The following is a 20169-nucleotide window of genomic DNA, read 5'->3' on the forward strand; positions in this document are numbered from 1 at the left end:
GTTAGCATTGGGTAAATTGTAGGAGTTTACAAAGACAAAATGTGCAAATACATTTTTTTATATATATAAATGATTTGAAGTTACACTTTGATTTAATTCGTAGTCTCAAAATTTTAAGCTTTAACTCGTATAACGAAATAAATATCTATTTAAATAAACATTTATAATAAAGTATTTATTTAATAAACTATTATCAAATATAAACTTATTTATAGAGATATACAGTAAAATTTACTGAAATAATGTAAAAACTTTAGTAAGTTATAAATTACTTTCATAAATTCAAACAAATTCTTTCAAACACCTATGCTATAGTCTAAAGTAGTGGTATTAAAATTAGAATTACACAACCACCAACATCCAAATATGTTCAATTTAGCAATGATTTGTGGGTCTTACAAAGCATGGGCTACAACAACCAAATGCATCGTGCGTTTCACTTGGCATTCTTCATATTACAATCTTAATTAAAAACGAGGCATGCCAATCAATAAAAGACAAGGGATATGAAATCATAATAGACATGACTCATATTTGTGGGTTGCACAAAGCATGGCCTAATATATATCACCTATCTATCTGACATGATGTCCATGACATTATTACAGGTTGATTAAAGACCACAGATATCTAATCACAATATACATAAACATAACCCATACATTACAGCATTGAAGGATCCCAAAGCAAATGCTGATCCTTTACTGAACTGCAATCTGGCTACATCAACTAACTGATGGGCGAGGCAGTCTTTTAGCAATTTCCTATGAAAAGAAACATTTCAATCGTTAAGCCTAATGGGAATGCCCAGGAGGATGTAAAATTCATATATATATATATATATATATATATATATAGGAAATGATCTTCTTACACTAATATAAGTTTAAAAACTCTTATATTCAATCTAAACCTTTTATTTAACTTACATCTAATTATCAATAAAATAATAAATTATAACTCGTTAGATGTAAGTTAAATGAAAGACTTAGATCAAGTGTAAGAGTTTTTAAACTTATATCAGTATAAGAATCCTGCTCTGTATATATATATATATATATAAAGGTGTCGAGAAAAGATACACTACTCATAAAATCAAGGAAAGACATCATCATTATAAGACGGGTAGACCAGCAAAAGCCAAAATTAAGGTTCTATTTGGTAAAACTAGCTATAATCTTATAGCTTATTGAATTAAAACTGTTTAGTAAAACTATTAATATAATCAGCTGAAATGTGTTAAATGACTAAAAGAAGTGTTGAAGATTATTTTGCATGAGTGTAATTACTTAGAAGGTTAAGGATAAAAATAAAATAAAAATTATTGAAAGCTAGTTTTCAATAAGTTAAACGCTACTTGAAGTATCTTTTCATAAATTAGCTTTCAAAAGCAATAAAGTTCTTATATTTTTTGTCTACTAAACAGCTCTATTAACTTATTGACTAAAAGAAAAGAAAAGAAGCTCATGTTATCAAATACAGCCTAAATACTACACTAGCAATTACCATTTAAAGTCAATATTTGAGGCTAAGAGTAAACAGTGATGATATCTACTGCATGTTCAAGTTATAGTAATCATCCAGGTCTGGAGAGTAATTACCAAGAGAGAAATAGAGAGAGAGGAAGAAGAGACGTTATCTATACAAATATGCAGTCATGATTATAGAGATTAAATATTAGTATGTTGATCTTTATCCTACTGAGGTTAACATGGCAACAAAAGGATAGTAATAAAACTTACATGAGTAACATGACATCAATCAAATTCAGCTCAACAAGAATTTTAAATTTTGCAAGATGTCTGTAAACAAGTTAGCTGACAAATCAAGCATGCTGACACAAATTACAATTTAAGATGCACTTACACCACACCAATGCATTTTTGACAAGGGAACAAAAAAGAAAGAGAAATGTTCCTGTCCAAAAGCTGCAGCTTATGTGGTAGTGACTACAGGAGTTTCTCATGAGATTACAAACCTAGGATTCAATCATAGCCAGATCACTTGGTCAACATTTTAACCTTCTGTCCACTTCCCCATAGAACAACATAGACCTCCTTTTAAACCCAAAAGAGGGGAAATGAAAAATTAGTAGAGATCCTAATCAAATTCAAGGTTTTGTTGATATTAAAATACTCCTTGTAGGCTACATCAACCAAGTAGTAAAATAAGCACCTCTTCAATTGAAACACAACAAAATTAACTAATCTGTAACTAATGTTATATAGCCTGAATAGAGGTACCAATCCAATTCAGGGATCTCTCTCAACAAATTTTAATTATTATAGGTCAAAACAGGAAGCACTTTAGAAAAACACATCAATAATTTTTTCTTAATCATGTGTTGTTAATTTCAAACCAAAAAAATCATGTTTGGTTGCAAACTACGCTTATTATCTTTCTTTTATATCCTCAGTGTATCATCAGCAGGCATCCAATGGTTGTTATTCTTGAGAGGCTTGGTCCTTTTCATATGTAGGAGGCTACCTAGCATTTGGTGATTTCCAGCATGCTTGTTTAACATGTCTACAAATAGCAATCATGCATAACCTTAAAATGTGACCCAGGCCATTATTCTAAAGAGGTTTTGCTAGCCTTCTGTTTTCAGTTAACCCCCTGCATCCTATGTATTTCAAGACCAAGTATTACATTATTACCTTTGTCAGAAAAGATTCAATCTTGGATTTTTGTAGGATGGAATTCCTACTCCAAGATCATTTTTTAGCTCCTCCAATAGGTTATATGAGTTTGTTACAACTATCTTCAGGCAGCAAGAACATCATGGGGAAGTTTGCTAGTAGCATAGTCAACAATGTCCTAAGAGACCAAAGATCAGAGTTAAAACTTAAAATTTACCACTAGCATAGCCGCTGGAAAATCCCATAGATTTGCAAGTCAAATATCAAACAGAATTCCAACAGTTCCTTAACACTTGAGCATGTTTTGACTTCAGCTTCTTGTAGCTTGAGTGTAGATCTTACATTAAACAGAGTAAACTTCATGCCACATGACTAATATCAAAACAGGATTATATCATTCTGGCACCTTATATTCAATCAAAAGAAACATGGATTCCCAAATCATTTTATGATACTTCTTTTATGTACAAAAGACAAAACTGTGATTGTAGATTCAAATTAATTGTAGAATTTGCCAAGGTAAGATGTGATCACGTCCATTTCTAATTGCCATAACAATCACAACTGCTGACTACTTCCTATTGTTCATCCATTCTCATTCTTGCCAAATACAAACATGTCATAATTAATATTAAAATCTAGTAACAGGAAGGAAGTAAATATCAACGTACCTCAAACAGTTCATTTATATTATCTGCTGTCTTTGCAGATGTCTCTATGAAAAACATGCCATTCTTGTCCGCATAGTCAATGCCATCCTTTATGGAAACAGTAAAGCAACTACATGAGAAAAATGAGATATTTTGTTCATATGACAGCTATATTATTGTGGACTGTTGCACTACCTGGGCAGCAACTTCCCGCTTCTCATGAAGATCAGCTTTATTACCAACCAATGCCATCACTATATCAGGGCTTCCATGTTTTTGTAGCTCCTATAAAAATACTAATATTTCAGCTGCTAAAACAAAATAGACAGAAAACGTAGAAGCTTAAAGCTGTCCCTATCAATTGATTCGTTTTAGTATATAACATTTATATTATATTATATTATATTATGCACGTGTGTGACAGCATAATGTCAGTACATTCAAAGAGATGCATATTATGAATTTGTTACAGAGAACTATTTGCTATTTTTTTCATTCTCCGGATAGCTTTTCCAACATATTATTCCTTAGAGAGTGTTCAGATTTTTTTCCGACTCCATCATAACCCAATAAATGCAATCTCGTTTGTGAAAGCAAAAGTGAGGGAAAACAGTCCATTGCAATCTTCTGTACATATTAAATGAACCTTACATGCAAATATTACGAACATCTTGTGGCTTTCTAAGTGTAATGTGAGACATCTTAATACATATTCCCTAGTTTTAAGAAGCTAAATCAAGAAGTTGAATCAAACAAGCACTTAGTCTATAATATATTGCCTACTTTCCATAGTTGTCTATGCATGGGTAATCCTTATGTGCCTGTTACTAGTACTTGTCACGAACACTTAGGTAAGTAGTAGATATATGTTTTTCTTAATTTCACATCAAATATACTCAGATAGATCGTGTTCAATGCATTGCAATAAGCAGATATCACTCCAGCACACGTCAATCAATGCAGCACACCAAGTTTTGCAATTATATTGTTTGGTTTACTTCTAAATAAAACAAACTGCTACTTTCATCTCTTCAAATATTATGCTTTAGGTATTTTTGCTTACTTGACATATCTTTTGAGCTTTAATTTGTTGGAAACTAAGAGTTAGAACATTTCAAAAATTTTATTTTTCTTATGACTTAATATTGTTTATTATTTTATATTTTTATCCTCTCATATCCATACTCTCATTTTAAAAATTTTCTTACACCTCGTACTGCACCTGAAGCGGTTCATGCACTTTTTACCCATACCTATGCAGCCTAGAAACAGTATAAATTGACCACATACTGTAATAGGATGAAACAAATTCCTACTGCCATTACAATCTTCTTGATTTATGCCAACTCAATCAGGACAAGTTTTCAGCACCAGGAATTGTTTCATTAACATATTGATGGCCATTGCAGAATGCAGACAAAACACAACAAAGCATATTTTTTCATCTATGGTTGAGACTTCCATCCTCGATGTATACTTATGAGCATAAGTAATGCAGATTTACATGGAATTCGAATTTTACTTTTCAGATCTTTTAGAGCCGATAGCTTTCTGCTCCTTCAAATTTTCAAGTCAACATTTCATTCCCGAATCCCTGTCTTACCCCTTAACTCTCAATCTCTCATCTATCAATACAAAACCTTGTAGTATGAGAAAGCTTTCAATTCTTGTACATCCCAGTCCACATCACCATCATCCTATTCCAGATCAAAGAAGAGCATCTGTGTCTTTAACTTCCTTGTTACCTTGTGCTAGGTAGGCATATTGGCATCAAGTCATGATACACATACATCTAGAGACTTATCATTACCAAATTACAATAATTATAAATGATGAACACAGATTAAAATAGGATTACATTTTATTAATACTTGTTCAGTTCCAGACTATATATAGGGAGCTGTTTCTTATTCATATCATTTGAAATTTCAAATAACTAACCAAACAAGAAATGACAACATTGACTGTGAAATAACTTGAAATATACCTTAACCCAGTACTGTGCTTTGCTGAAAGAATCTGGGCTTGTTATATCATAGACAATAACCGCAACTGCTGCACCACGGTAATAGAGTGGTGCTAATGCAGCATACCTGAAATAGATTATGAGCAATCAAATTTTACTTCAGAAAGTATTTGTTGTTGAAATAAGAATTGAGAGAGGGGGGGGGGGTGTTATGAGAAGCAGAATATATAGTTGAGCTCTCCTAAAGATTTGTAAATAGATATGCATAAACTGGAAAGATAAATGACAGACCTCTCTTGACCAGCAGTGTCCCATATTTCAAACTTGACTGTTGTAGAGTCTTGCAGAGCAATTGTTTGTGACAAAAAAGAAGCTCCAACGGTTACCTTACATTACAAAGTCTACAACATATAAGAATACTAACATGGAATAATTAACATATCAAGAACACAATAAATTTATGTCATGACCATACAAGGAAAAATTACATAAAAAAATAGAAGCAGCATATTTTTACCTTGGATGTAGGATCAAACTGACCACGAACAAATCGTAGAACAATACAGCTTTTACCGACACCAGAATCACCTAAGAGAACAAGCTGTTTTTGGTGACATTAAGGGTTAGTTATTGTTTCCTTTAAAGGTTAAACAAGGAAATATTGGCGGTATTACAGAGTTTGTTATGATTTAATTTCAGCTAAATCCCTTCATCCTTCCAGGACTTTTTAAAGTCAAAAGTGTTACCAAACACAGAAATTCCAGTGTGCTATATCAGTATTAATTCTCAATGGTTTACATAAACACTTGTATTGATTGGTCTCCTGGCCCTTCACCTCTCTAAACTCCTATTCTAGCAGAACTGATTGTAAATTTACAATTAGACAGAATAGGAAGGATACCTAAATAATATTTGTTTGAAACTGGTACTTGCAACCTAGCAGGTACCAGATAGTGTGACACAAAGGTTACAACAAATATTAAATTTCTATCTATGATCATATGGAAACTGTCTATAAAATAAAGACAAAGGTAGTATCAAACACTAGATTTTCGTCAATTGCCATACATTTCCCATTCATTCATTATGTAGATTGAAGACCATAATCATATTAACAACGGCAATCTATTTTGTCAGAAGATTAAATTTCCACCTAGTTAGTCATATCAGCATTCTTCACTAATAAAAGTATCAAAATTTATGACAACCATAGTTATTAGCACGTTATAGCAGTGCAGAGTGACCATGGGCAGCTACAAAGTTTTGAATAACAGTGTTTTATAATAGAGGCCACAATTGTGGCCAAAATAGTAGATGTAACAGTGCTAGAGTGCGGATTTTTAAAAAAACATTCTTCACCCTCAAAACAGGGTCGTTTTAGGGAGGGTTTTACGGGAAAAGTCGAGAATTCCCCCCCCCCCAACCTAAAGACCTAATTGGATGTAGCTTCCCAATCCAAAAGAACAAAAATGAACACAATTAAAAGTGCATTTAATTCAGTGTTTATTATAAAAAAAAAAAAAAACCGTGTCCTCTTTTTTCTTTAATGTTTTTGAAAATTAATCGTTCAATCATTCAATAGACACCAGTCTAATGCCAGACACCAGATGATCACAATAACTCAAAATTAATCATTCACAGCAAAAAAATGGAAATTTCCCCAGATTCCCTCTCTTAATATTTACTTTTTCAGTCAACAACAACTCTAAAATCTACAAGAAACATGCATATGAATGAAACAATGTTGAAAAAGAGGGGGGGGGGGTGCGGAAATACTTTCCTAATCCTTTTCAAATTTAAAGAATTAAGCAAATTAAAACATCAGCAATCTAAGAACTTTGCGCATAAAATACCTTGACCCTTAGATTCTTGGCGTCTTGCCCTCCACTGTTCTCGGAACTGGGTCGACCCATCTGCCACGAATCCCTATCTGAAAACACAAAATTTTCCCCCCAAAACCCCATCAGAGCTAAAACGCAGTAATTGCTTCTAATGACCGAACCCCATTAAACAAAAACACCAAATTTGCAAATCAAAACCACAATCAGTAAAAATAAAATAAAATTTTTTCAACCCCTTTTCAGCCCCAAAGCTAAATCAACAAGAAAATATGAGAATTTCATTACAAGTCTAAGACTTTACCATAAAATTTACGAAGAGAAGAAAAGCCAATATAGATAGAATTTGATTACCTGGAAAAGAGGAGCCGCAACCCATAGCGAGAGGAGGGGTTTTCGAAATTCCAAATGAGCGCAAAAGGGTCCGTTAATAAAGAAGAATCGAAACTTGAAAATGTGACCCTTTTTATTTTTGTTTTGCTTTGTTTGTTTGTTCCCACAAAAATTGGTGGTGTACCAACAAAGCACAATCTGGGAAAGTTGATCGTTAATGGAAGCTTGAAAATAATGAAATTCTGGCGTGGTTTGCACAAATATTGGCTTCTCTTATCGTGCCTTTCGTAGGGACGAGGATTTCCACTTCCACTCCTCCTAAAAGTAGAGGCCAATATAGAAATATTTTTTAATTCTTTTACACTATTTTTTTTTATTTTGTAGAAGTAAAATGAATTTTAAATTTATATTCAAAAGAGTGTTTATTGAATTTATTTAGTTTTTAAATTGTTTCAATGAATTTCAGAGAGAGAAAATTGGATTTACTATTTTATTTCATAAATTTTATCCAAATTCTGAAAAAGAGAGAATTTAAAAAGTCAAGAGATAAAAAAATTGTCACATTTTAAAGTATTAAGAAAGAATTATGTCGAATGCCTTACATGAAAAAAAAAAAAAACATCCAACATCAATCTTATTATTTTAAATAGTTAAATTATTTAAAGAAAAACTAGTATTATATAATTATTTTTTATTTAAATATATTTTTTTACACACTCACAAGTATATCCATGTAATATACTCTAAATCAAATAATTGTTTTGTTACTCTAAATATGTATTAAAATATTATTTAAGAAAACTAATTTAGTCATTCTCATACTAATTCAATAAAATGTATATATTTTATAACAAAGTTTCACATTACCTTGTAGAATTATTTTTCTTTTTTACTTTCAGAATTTGAAAGTCGTATTTTGATGGTCCCAATCAAGAGCTTAAAGGTAACAATAATTTTTTTTGCAGAAAATAATACTGCTTTTATTCATCAGATTTTTAAGTCTATAAATACACCAAAGGAAATAACTGACTACCTAGTGATCCTACAAACAAGGAAATAAAGCATAGAGGGAAATCAATTTTTGATAAAAAAAAAGTAAGACCGATTCTTCCTCTTTTATTGAAAGCAGTGAAATACCGAAATCCTTGCCTCCCCTTTGACCCAGCTGATTTCGGTTTAGTTAAGGTATCTTGGGTTGAGTTTTTTTAATCAGACTGGTCGATTAGCATCAATACTCCCTCTATTGCTAGGAACCTTGTCCTTAAGATCCAGGTTAGGGAAACTGGAACGCAACTACTCTTCATCTTCCCAAGTTGCTTCCTCGATAGAGAGGCCCTTCCATTGCACCAATAGTTCTGACTTGAACTTAGACCCCTGCTTCATCCATTGTATTTCTAGCACTTTCTCCGGCTCTAACTGCAGACTTATGTTTTCCCGTAGAGGTGGAAGTTTCCCTTTGATTGGTGGATCTGTCCCTATTCTTTTCTTCAATAGAAAGGCATGGAAAACATGATGAATCCGCAATGCTGCCGGTAATTTCAGCTTGTAAGCCGCTTGTCCAATGCGTTCTTCCACCTGAAATGGATCGAAAAATCGGTTTGATAGCTTCTGTGATGTCCAACGGAAGACAGATTGTTGCCGATAAGGTTGGAGGTGAAGAAAGACACAATCGTTGTTGTTGAAGTTGATGTCTCGCCACTTGGAATCAACAAGTTGCTTCATTCGATTGTTTGATGTCGCTAAATGCTGCTTAAGTTCACTAAGTAGCTCATCACAAGCTGCTAACTGCGCATCCAACTCATCCACCATTGTAGAGCCTGTTTCATATGTCAGAATATGGGTACAAGGCTTGGAAAGGTGCCATACCAATAGATGAATAAAACGTGGTGTTATATCGGTATTCTGCCCAAAGAAGAAGAGCGCTCCACTACTTTGGTCGATGATGAACAAAACATCACGGATATTGTTCAATGCATCGATTAACCATCTCTATTTGGCCATCAGTTTGAGGATAGTAGGCGGATGACAGTTGTAGTTTAGTCCCTGACACTCTCCAAAATTGTTCATAGAAATTGCTGACAAAAATCAGGTCTCTGTCACTTACAATTGATCACGATATTTCGTGGAGTTTAACCACATATTCCATAAACTTGGAAGCAACAAGCCTAGCTGAGTAAGGGTGAGTCAATGGAATAAGATGAGCAAATTTACTTAACCTATCAACAACCACCATAATTGATGTATGTCTGTCTGATCTTAGCAACCCGTCCACGAAATCCATGGAGATATCCTCTCATATCCGACATGGAATAGGCAGTGGTTGGAGCAATCCCGCCGGTAAGAGAGATCCATACTTTGCCCGCTGACAAACATCGCAAGCAGCAACATATTCTCGAACCATGCAATGCATAAATGGCCAATAAAATTGTTGAGACAGGCGTTTGAGCGTACGTAGGACACCAGAATGTCCTCCTCTCGGTGTGTCATGATATTCTTGTAACAATTGTTTGATTAGTGGGGACGCAGGAGGTACAACAACACGGTTGTTGTAGCAAATCATACCCTCCCTCCAAGAATATGGTTTGCCGAGACTTTGCATGGCCAATGCCACAAACTTTTGAAGATACGAATCTGTTGCAGCCATTGCCCGGAGTTTGCCTCATATCTTTGCCTATTGAATGAACAACCCTTAAAGACAAGGGCTCTCAGGAATTCGGGACAGAGCATCAGCCGCTGAATTAGAAGCTCTAGGCTTCTATACTATTTCATAGTCGTAGCTGACTAATTTTTCCACCCACTTTTGTTGTTCAGGTGTTAACACCCACTGCTCTAGCAAGTATCTTAGACTTTGTTGGTCCGTTTGTATTGTGAAATGGCGACCAGTAAGTATGGCCTCCAAGTACAGATTGCAACAACAATGGTCAACATCTCTCGTGCATATGTAGACCAATTTTTCTTCATAGGACTCAATCCTTGACTCATGAAAGTAATGGGTTGTCCCTTTTGGGTTAGAATAGCCCCGATGCCTTCACCCGAAACGTCTGTTTAGATAACAAAAAGTTAGGTGAAGTTGGGCAGGGCAAGAGTGAGCGTTGTTGTCATTGCTCTTTTGAGTTTCATGAACATTGTTTTTGTCGTCTCATCCCACAAAAACTTTCATTTCTTGAGCAAATTTGTGAGTGGTCTTGCAATTACCCCATAGTTACGTACAAACTTTCGATAGTAGCCGGTTAGGCCCAGAAAATCACGAACCTCCGTGACGGTCGTTTGTCTTGGCCAATCCAACATTGCTTGAATTTTTGCACGGTTGACTTTTACTCCTTTGCTTGAGATGATATACCCCAAATACTCGAGTTCTTGCTGCCCGAATGCACATTTTTTGAACTTAACATGCAAGCAATGTTGTCGCAAAATGCTGAAAACTTCATATACATGTTGGAGGTGGTCCTGCCATGAGGGGCTGTAAACTAATATATCATCAAAAAATACAAGGACAAATTTACGGAGATGTGGCTGGAAGATTGTATTCATCAATGCTTGAAAAGTTGAAAGAGCGTTGTATAAGCCGAAGGGCATCACTAAATACTCATATTGTTCATTGTGGGTGCAAGAAGCAGTCTTGTGCACGTCGTGTGGATGAACATGTAACTTGATGGTATCCGGCGGTGAGATCGAGTTTGGTGAAGAAGGAGGCCCCGTGTAACTCATCAAGCATATCTTCCACAGTTGTTATTGGAAAACAATCCTTGATAGTTACTTCATTGAGTGCTTGATAATCTGTGTAAAATCGCCATGATCCATCTTTCTTTTTTACAAGCAGCACAGGTGACGAGAAGGGACTACAGCTTGGCTGGGTAAACCCAGATTCCAGCATGTTCGACACTTGACGTTCAATCTTTTCCATCTGAAAATGCGTGTATCGATAAGGATGAACATTCACTGGATTGGTTCCTTCTTTCGAAAGGATATAATGTTCAACCTCCTGCTTCAGAGGTAACTCCCGAGGTTCATCGAAAAGCTCTGCAAACTTGTTAATCACCTTTCTCATTGTTGTCGGTACTGGTGACAAAGTGGTCTACTCCTTGTTGATGCAGAGAATGAACAAGGTATGTCCCTGTCTTGCTTCTTTAAAGACCTTGTTGGGTTTAGTGGCTCTAATCGAGGCAGCTCCCAATCCGTGCAGTACGTAGTCCTTCCCGAGCCATTTGAAAGCCATCGTTTGAGCCTTCCAATCAAACATGGTGGTTCCCAATTCTTCTAACCATTGGATCCCAAGAACAACACCTAATCCACACAATGGCAGCACATATAGTGTTATAGGGAAACTAATACCGTGCAGCGAGATTAGTATCGCCTCATAACGTCCTTGGCATGTTAGCGACGAGTCACTGGCAATACGAACAGTGAATGGTGTTGTAGGGGAAACAGTGAGATTCAGTATTTTTGCTGCTCTCTCACTGATGTAATTGTGAGTTGATCCACTGTCAATGAGGGCCAATAGGCGATGTTTCCCAATCGTCACCTCTACTCGCATAGTACGAGGAGTGTCCCACCCAGTTAAAGGGTACAAAGAGATCTTCGGTTCCTTGGTCTCATTGTCCTCGGGTTCATTAGACCCCTCTTGTTCTCCTTCCATCAGTAGTAATTGCGGTTGTCGGCACTTGTGCCCAGTGGTGTATCGATCATTACAGCTAAAACACAGTCCTAGGCTTCTCTTCTTTTTAATTTCATCCCAGCTCAGCTTCTTAGGATTCATACCTGTGTTTCGTGCTTGATAACTACACGGTACTAGACTGCTCAGTTGACTTCGCCTTTGCCGTTGAAGCAGTTTATCTCGCATCTTGGCCAGCATGATGGCTTCCTTGAGTGTCTTAAGCATGAACATTCTGATTCCATCCGCAATGGATGGTTGGAGACCTCCAATATATATCCCGACAAGTGCCTTTTGGGTCCACCCATGGACCTTGTTCTGAAGCCATTCGAATTCCCGCTAATAATCCCTTAAACTGCCATCTTGCTTGATCTTGGTCAGGGCTTCGTCAAAGTCTTCGCATTCGGTGGGACCAAAGCGTGCCCACAGTGCCTCTTCAAACCCCTCCCAAGTGATCACTGCCGCATCTTCATCATAAGCCTTTTTCATAGCCTGCCACCATTCATTGGCGTCGTCGTCAAGATGATACGAGGCATAATGCATATGGTCATGTTTTGGTGTATCTTGGTAGTCGAAAAACTGCTTGCCTTTACTTAACCACGATGTTGGGTCACCTATGGTGAAGTGTGGAAACTCCAGCTTGGCTATCTTGGATTGGAACATCGGTTTTGGGTGGTCAGGTCGATTGGCAGAGTTCTTATTTTGGCTCCCTTTTGGTCATTTCCTGCGATCCGAGTTGGAGCTGACGTGAGTGCCAGATAAGAATTTCATGAGTCAGTTCAGCGATGTGTTCAGGATTTGAAATTTCTCTGTCAATGCAATCTTCAGCTGAGCGAGCTCATCCTGTACAATTCTGAGTCCGACTTCAAATGATTCAATCCTGTCTTTGTTGGTTCCCATCTTGATACCACCACGAGGTGGTCTAGGTCAATAATGAGTAAGGTGATAGTTGCAAGCTTTGATACCAATTGATGGTCCCAGTCAAGAGCTTAAAGGTAACAATGATTTTATATTTTTTTTAGAAAATAATACTGCTTTTATTCATAGATTTTTAAGTCTATAAATACACCAAAGAAAATAACTGACCACCTAGTGATCCTACAAACAAGAAAATAAAGCATAGAGGAAAATCAGTTCCCAATAAACAAAGTAAGACTAATTTTTCCTCTTTTATTGAAAGTAATGAAATACCAAAATTCTTACTTCCCCTTTGACCCAGCTGATTTTGGTTTAGTTAAGGAATCTTGGGTTGGTTTTTTGAATCAGATTGATTGATTCACATCATATTTAAATTTGGTTAGTTTAAGTTGAGCTGATTGCACCAATTTAAGAGGCAAAACTCTTATAAAAATTATTTTTCCATTCAAAAACTTGAAATCAAGATTTTTAAAAAAATTATTAAGTATTGGTGTATCTAAGACTTATGTGGCCCACCAAAACTAATAAAAGTTGCTTGGTTTCACTTACATTATGTTTAGTTAGATAAAATAAAAGAAGTATCTTTCCCAAGGGTCCATCAAGTGAAAGGATTGTGTATATATATTTTTATATATATTTAAAAGCTTATTTTTATAACAAAAAAAAGTTAATAAAAAAAAATATAATCAAAAGTTTAGATTTTATTTAACCTAAAATTAATTTTTAACTAGTATAAAAAATCATATTATCTATTTATATTTATTTATTCTTTATTCTATTCATCCAAATAAGCAAAGGAGAAATTTCTCTACTTTATCTATTTTTATTTCTATCCGTTTAAATAATATATTTTCTACTTTATTGTTTTTATTTACTTCTCTCATATTTACTTTTTTAATCTTATTTCACTACTCATATAAGCAAACGCAAATTTTTAAAATTAAAACAGAGCATAAATATTAGATTAATTTTTTAGTTTTTTGGTGATAAACAGACTAATTGGTGGGCTTGCACTGCCGGAGCCCAATACTGGATTTGGGCCAGCCAAATTGACATCAAGAACTAAAAATACTAACAGGCTAATTGGTTTGAGTTACTGAAAGATGAAGCTCATTATAGTCTATAGAGGTTGGTGTCATAACTGTGTGTGCATGATATTCTATTATTTGAATCATTTTAGCCATCTTTCAAAGTTTTGAAGTCACCAATCTGAAAATTAGTAGTTTGGGTCGAGGAATGCGATTCTTTCTAGAACACAAAAAATCAGAAATGGAATATATTGTTTAACAAACAATATTTTATGAATTAATATCTTGTTCTGCATATTCGATTCGATTTTTCTTCTTTGCACTGAGCCAGTTACTTTCAACATCAAACATTGGTTAGTATCTAGAAAATACCTCATAATTTTTCTGATGATATCTTGGAGTAGTTTTTGTTTTCATATTTAACTAAGATTATTAGAAGTCTGGTACTAGTATAAATAGAGATTAGTGCTTTGTCTTTGTTATCACATCGTTCTATTCAAAAGAATATTATTTAGTTCTCTCTTTTTCTCCTTCCCTACTAAATCTCTATGGCTTCATGTACCAGTCAATGTTCATTAATTCCAAAGGTGACTATTCAGTCTCTTAATTTTATTTTTTTTCTTGCTATTATAGGCTTCCAAATGTAGTTCTTACACTTAGACAAGTTTTAATTTTTGCTGTATAATTTTTTGCCAGGAAATTTCTGTCGATGATCATTTCAGTGAAGTTTCTTCTTCCTTGGTCAATCATTTCAGCCATTTTCCTGAATTATTCTATTCAACATTGTTTATCTCTCCAATATCTCTATTATCCCTGCAATATCTTTATGTTACATGTTTGAAGTGTTAATTTTTAACAAGCTTAAAGTTCAATTAAGTTTTGGAATTGTGGAATGTTGATTCAAAATGTTCATTTACATTAAACCATCAATGCGATATCAGAATCAAAATCAGAGTAATTAGGATTAAATTATAATATCATTAACTATTAGCTGGCCCAGTAAAATTAAAACAATACAAAATATCCCTTTCCTCTTCTCCCCCAGATGCATTGCATTATCAAATTTGCATCTCCCTGTGACAACTTAAGCCTTTTGCTTTCTGCCATATCCAATCAATATAAACCTACTTAGCATGTTCAATTATTAAGTTCTCCATTCTCTTTGTTTCCCCTTCTCTATTTAGAATTTGCTTACTTTTAAACTAGCCATTGATAATTAATGATCCATGATTGTTCACTGGTGAGTGAAATGAAACCAATCAAAGTAGTTGTAATCCCCAGCTTGACTACAGTTGGAGTGGCTTTTATATCCATTCTGGTAATAGCAACACTATTAGTAAATTAAAATGAAGATATATTAAATCAATGAGCTTATTTTTCAACCTTGTAGTTTCCTGCTTTTTAAAGAATTGTTTTAAAATTTGTCAATTGAACAAACTAATAAAGCAATGAATATTTACCATCCAAATCAATTATCTGCTCTTTCAAAGAGTCATTTTCATCTTTTCAGAGCTTGCTTTCCTTCTTCAAGGTATTATTTCACATGTCATGTTAGCTTTAAGTTCTTTAAAGGAAGCATAATTGCTGAAAACTGCATTGGAGAAAGAAGCATCCAGGCATTAGAGTTAGAAATGAAACACATGCGATCAACTTCTTCCTCTTGCTCATGAGAGATAGAGAGCCCTTCCTCGTCCCAAGTTGCAAATATGGTTTTTTCTTTTTCTTCTTGCTTTTTGTGATTGGTCTTTAAGTGATCATTTCTTCAACTTTCTTTTCAGGTGGCTTTAGCCTCGGTTGATTTCAAACTTTTTTTGGTTCTTCGTTATTCTTTTCTTCAGTGTTTTTAAATTTCTTGATCACGAAATCAACTTCTTACATTCAAGAATCAAGGCTTTGAAATGGATGGTTCATTGTCATCAACATACTCTTTAATGGTAGGTCTAAGAGATGAAATTCGGCACATATCTTTATCTTTAAAGAAAATTTACTGTATCATATTCATGAGTCAAGAAGTTGCCTTTCAGATCATCTAGCGTCGTGACATTGAGGTCTTTGGGCTTCACAATTTTTCTCACAGGTCAAAAATTTGTTAATTTGTGTAGTCATATTTGAATTCTTCAGAGGGAAAGAAAATAGAAGCGTTTGAGGGTAAGAAAAATTCTACATTCTTGTTCTAAAAAATATTGAAGGTAGTATAAATTGATATCATCATGCTTCTTTATAAGATTTTTTTAACTACACTTTTTCATACCCTTTGAGTTTAAGGCATCTTGACATTGCAGATCGATTCTATTTGATTTGCAGGGGTTAAATCTTTGTGGGTGATCTCAAGTATATTTCATTCACTTTTTCTAACACAAGTAGAGAGAAACACATTTTATTTATATTTTAATGTTTGATTTTTTAAAGTTGTACTTTTCAGCATTGTAAGCTTATATTCATATTCATCATCTCTGAAATTTTTTTTAATAAACACCCAAATCCCTAAATTATTGTTCACAATTCTAGTATATACGGTATGATATCATTTATATATGCCTTCAAATAAAAGTATAGTATGAATAGGTAAACGTTAATCAATATTTAGGAAATAAAAATATTTTTTTATCAAGAGTTTAATTTAGATGTATTAGTAAAGTAAAAAAATTATACTATAAATCATTTAGGAATTATTGTAAATGTGACTTTTAAAATATTGATGATAAAACTTAACTCTTCTTAATTATATAAGAATTTATTATTAGATGAAAATGTAAAAATAAAAATAAAAATTATACTGTCAATGTATTTTAATTAATTTTTCATTAAACAAAATATTATTAATGTATTTATACTATGATTTTTAATTAAAAAATATGTTGTATTCCTTAATTAGTATTTTTAGGACACTTATAAAAAGATTTTGTAACTAAATATGTTAAATTTGAGGATTGGATTTTAATTTTAATTTTTTTTTTGCATAAATTCAACGTGCATAGCTGTGAATGCGTTGGATCAGTTACAGCACAACTTAGTACATACTTGTTCTAATTAACTAGTATACAAATTTTTTACTTTTAGAAAAAATATACATATTATTTAATAATTAAAAGAATAAAATATATTTTTATAAATAATTACATATATAATAAAATTATTTTAAATAATAATTAAAAAAAATATTTTGACTTAACTCTTTAACATGTATTAAAATGATAAAAATTTAATAAAATTAAATTATTTTAAAATAATACTTTTATCAGTGTAAAAAAACTTTAATCAAATATCAATAATCAATATATATTAATAAATTATAAATTTAAGAGATAATTAAGACTCTCAAAGTAATTTTTAAATTTTAAAAATAGAAAAAATAAGATAATTTTTATAAATATAAAAATAAGTATTCACAAAAAATTTAAAAATTTATATAAAATAATAATTTATGTAACAATTTTAATCTCTAAAATTTAGAACAAAATTAACAAATATAAAAATAAAAAGCAAAGTTATTGTAATAAAATAGAGCATAATTCACATACCATTACAAAGAAGAGTAGCTTTGCTGAATATTTCACTTCCTGAATTATAAATTATTGTTTATAATATAAGAATTGATTAAAAATAATTATATATATTTTATCTATGTGATAATATTAGTTAAAATGGTTGTTTGACATGACTCTGACATAAATGTCTATTTTGTAATCTTCATCTTTGAAAACTAAGCCTGATATGGAGAAAAAATATGTATATAATCATTAAATACAGGAAAAATTTATTAGGAATCAATGTGGTATTGTGTGCATAAAAGATGGTGGCTGTGGTGGCCCCATAAAGCTGGAAGCTCAAAATAATAATTAGGGCAAAACTATTTTTGGCTAACCTAAGGACTGATGATTAGACCAACCAACCTCTTAGGAGACAATTCCACCTCAAGTTAAAATAGAGAAGTATGGGTTATAATGCAACTTTTTTAGGTCATTAGTTATAATGCATCTTTAAGCAACAGTTCTAGACATATGGTAGGCAAAGAATTGACTCATACCTCGTGTGCATCTTAATTAGTCTTGGCAAGAGCATTATAACATCCTATTCATGTCAGCTTCGTGGTAAAAAATATTTTGAAAAAGAGAAATTGAATTATAATGTATTTTTTTTTATTAGATGGTGTGAGAATTAAATTTTTTAATATTAAAATAAATAAGACTACCACTGCCCATGTTGATCAATGAATCCTAATGAACAATGATCACACACTTTTATTTTATACACATGCATTCTAATTTTTTTTAAAAAGGCAGATTTTTATTTTAACAATCAGGGTGGAGAGATATTATAAAAGAAACGTAAATGATTACTATCTTAAAAAGATATAAATATAGTACTAATGTTATTAGTTACGAAAGTTTTTATATAAAAATTGTTAATTTGTTATGAGGGTGTAATGACTAATATTGCACTTTTTAAGACAGAATAAAGTTTAAAAGTAAGTAAATAATCAATAAAAGGCAACAACTTTTTATTTTTTTTCTAAATATCATTATTATTAAATCAATTATTTCAAATGACTGAATGAGTGAATTGCTTTAAAAAAAAGTAATAGGCTGTAAGAGAATGACAAAAACAACAGTGTATGGTTTTTTTGGGTAATGAATGTGAGTATTTTCTTTTAAATGAGACTATGTTTGTATGTTATTTTCTATTCATTTAGAGGATTAGGTTTGTTAATAGGAGCTTGTCTCCCATAAAATGGGAAATCACAGTTTGAATCTTTACTAGACAAGCACCAACAGTTAATATTTGGGATTTATTTTTAAAAAGTCTTATAAAATATAGTTTATGACTCTTATATATTATTTTCAGCATATTTTAATAAATTTTATTAATAATTTATAGCATAAGTGATTATTTAAAAAATTTATTGAATAAGCATTTAAATAAATTATATATTCATGCGCACTCTTAACTCTGTTTCATTGTTAAGTAAAATTTATTTCTACAAAAAGTACTAATGAAAAAATGACAAATTCATTGGCATATTTTAATTTCTACACTAATGACATACTGAGGAGATAATAGTAATTTTTTTTTATTAAATTACAATTATACAATTAAAACATACAATCATTACTTTTTTTTTTCAAACTACATATATTATTTGTCAGAAACAATTATATTTTAGCTGTGTATGACAACTACATGCAGCATAGCTACAATTCTATTTGACACACACTATATATAAAAAGATAAGAAATTATTTGTGCAACAAGTTCAGGGTTATTATTATTACAAAAATTCAAGCTTTTTAAGAAACAATGTATTATTAAACAACAATATTAAAAATTTTACTTATTTTTAAAAAAATTTGAGTGTTATTATTCTTGAAGCATTAACGTTTGGGAAAGATAGATGAAAGTTTATCATTCTTGAATTTTGAGGCTACCTAAAAACTTGGTACTAGAATTGCATCTTATTCAACAACTACCATTAATTATTAACTGACACTTCAATTAATAATACTAAGCTGTGGATAGATTCAAAGAATCTTAAAAATTTAAAGTTTCATTTGTTCTGTTGCTTATGATGTTTGTTCTAAAGTTGTTTATTGACCTATACCTAATTAGGTGTGCATGGCCGAAAAACAAAAACCCAAATAGCTACGAGCAATTTGGCATTAATTGTTTTGTATGTTGTTTTTGTATAAGCTGTCACTGATTCTTCTTTCTTACTGCTACTTTGCTGGAAATGCATGCACATTAATGGTTCAATGAACCAACATCAGATAAATCAATATTCAGTGCCTTTTCCATTTTTTTCGTGAATTATCATTTCACCTAACACCTGAACGGTTTTATTAGGACTAGCATTTTCACTGCCTTTATGGCATATTTATTAAAATCAATCTAGATACTTTTATATTATTGCTTTAGATTTTTTTATATAAAAAATATACAAAATATAATAATATTAAAAAATAATTATATGTTATAAATTTATAATCTATTTTAAAAATATCTATACTGTTAATAGGTAAATTAATGTATATTAAATAAATGAATATATTTACTTTTATGAAAAAACAATGAGAATCTCTTGCTAACAAAAATTTTAAAATTAATAAAAATATAAAAAAAAAAACTGATCAATTAATACATCAAAAAAGG

At 32.3% G+C, this 20169-nt stretch overlaps 2 protein-coding genes across 9 annotated transcripts; both read right to left on the reverse strand.

The window, feature by feature from the left end:
* Positions 1–258: 258 nt before the first annotated feature.
* Positions 259–7740, reverse strand: LOC113871069 (ras-related protein RABF1). Of its 8 annotated transcripts, none has more exons than XM_027507808.1 (9): positions 7448–7730; positions 7109–7185; positions 5773–5856; positions 5547–5641; positions 5277–5382; positions 3485–3574; positions 3311–3397; positions 1979–2057; positions 259–764 (listed from the first exon to the last, which is right to left on the reverse strand). In XM_027507808.1, exons 1-8 carry the CDS (start codon positions 7470–7472, stop codon positions 2001–2003), a joined length of 621 nt encoding a protein of 206 aa, XP_027363609.1. In that variant the 5' UTR covers positions 7473–7730; the 3' UTR covers positions 259–764; positions 1979–2000. The 8 variants fall into 8 exon arrangements, with proteins under 8 accessions (XP_027363609.1, XP_027363616.1, XP_027363613.1 ...); XM_027507812.1 differs by lacking the exon at positions 1979–2057 and adding an exon at positions 2857–2976 and having other exon boundaries at positions 346–764; XM_027507807.1 differs by lacking the exon at positions 1979–2057 and adding an exon at positions 2857–3011 and having other exon boundaries at positions 397–764; positions 7448–7737.
* A 979-nt stretch (positions 7741–8719) lies between these two features.
* Positions 8720–9707, reverse strand: LOC113871764. The gene is made up of 2 exons (XM_027508867.1): positions 9561–9707; positions 8720–9415 (listed from the first exon to the last, which is right to left on the reverse strand). Exons 1-2 carry the CDS (start codon positions 9705–9707, stop codon positions 8720–8722), a joined length of 843 nt encoding a protein of 280 aa, XP_027364668.1.
* Positions 9708–20169: the final 10462 nt, after the last annotated feature.

The sequence above is a fragment of the Abrus precatorius genome, unplaced genomic scaffold, assembly GCF_003935025.1.
Source record: "Abrus precatorius isolate BTA unplaced genomic scaffold, Abrus_2018 Scaffold7, whole genome shotgun sequence".
In the NCBI taxonomy this organism is placed as follows: domain Eukaryota; kingdom Viridiplantae; phylum Streptophyta; class Magnoliopsida; order Fabales; family Fabaceae; genus Abrus; species Abrus precatorius.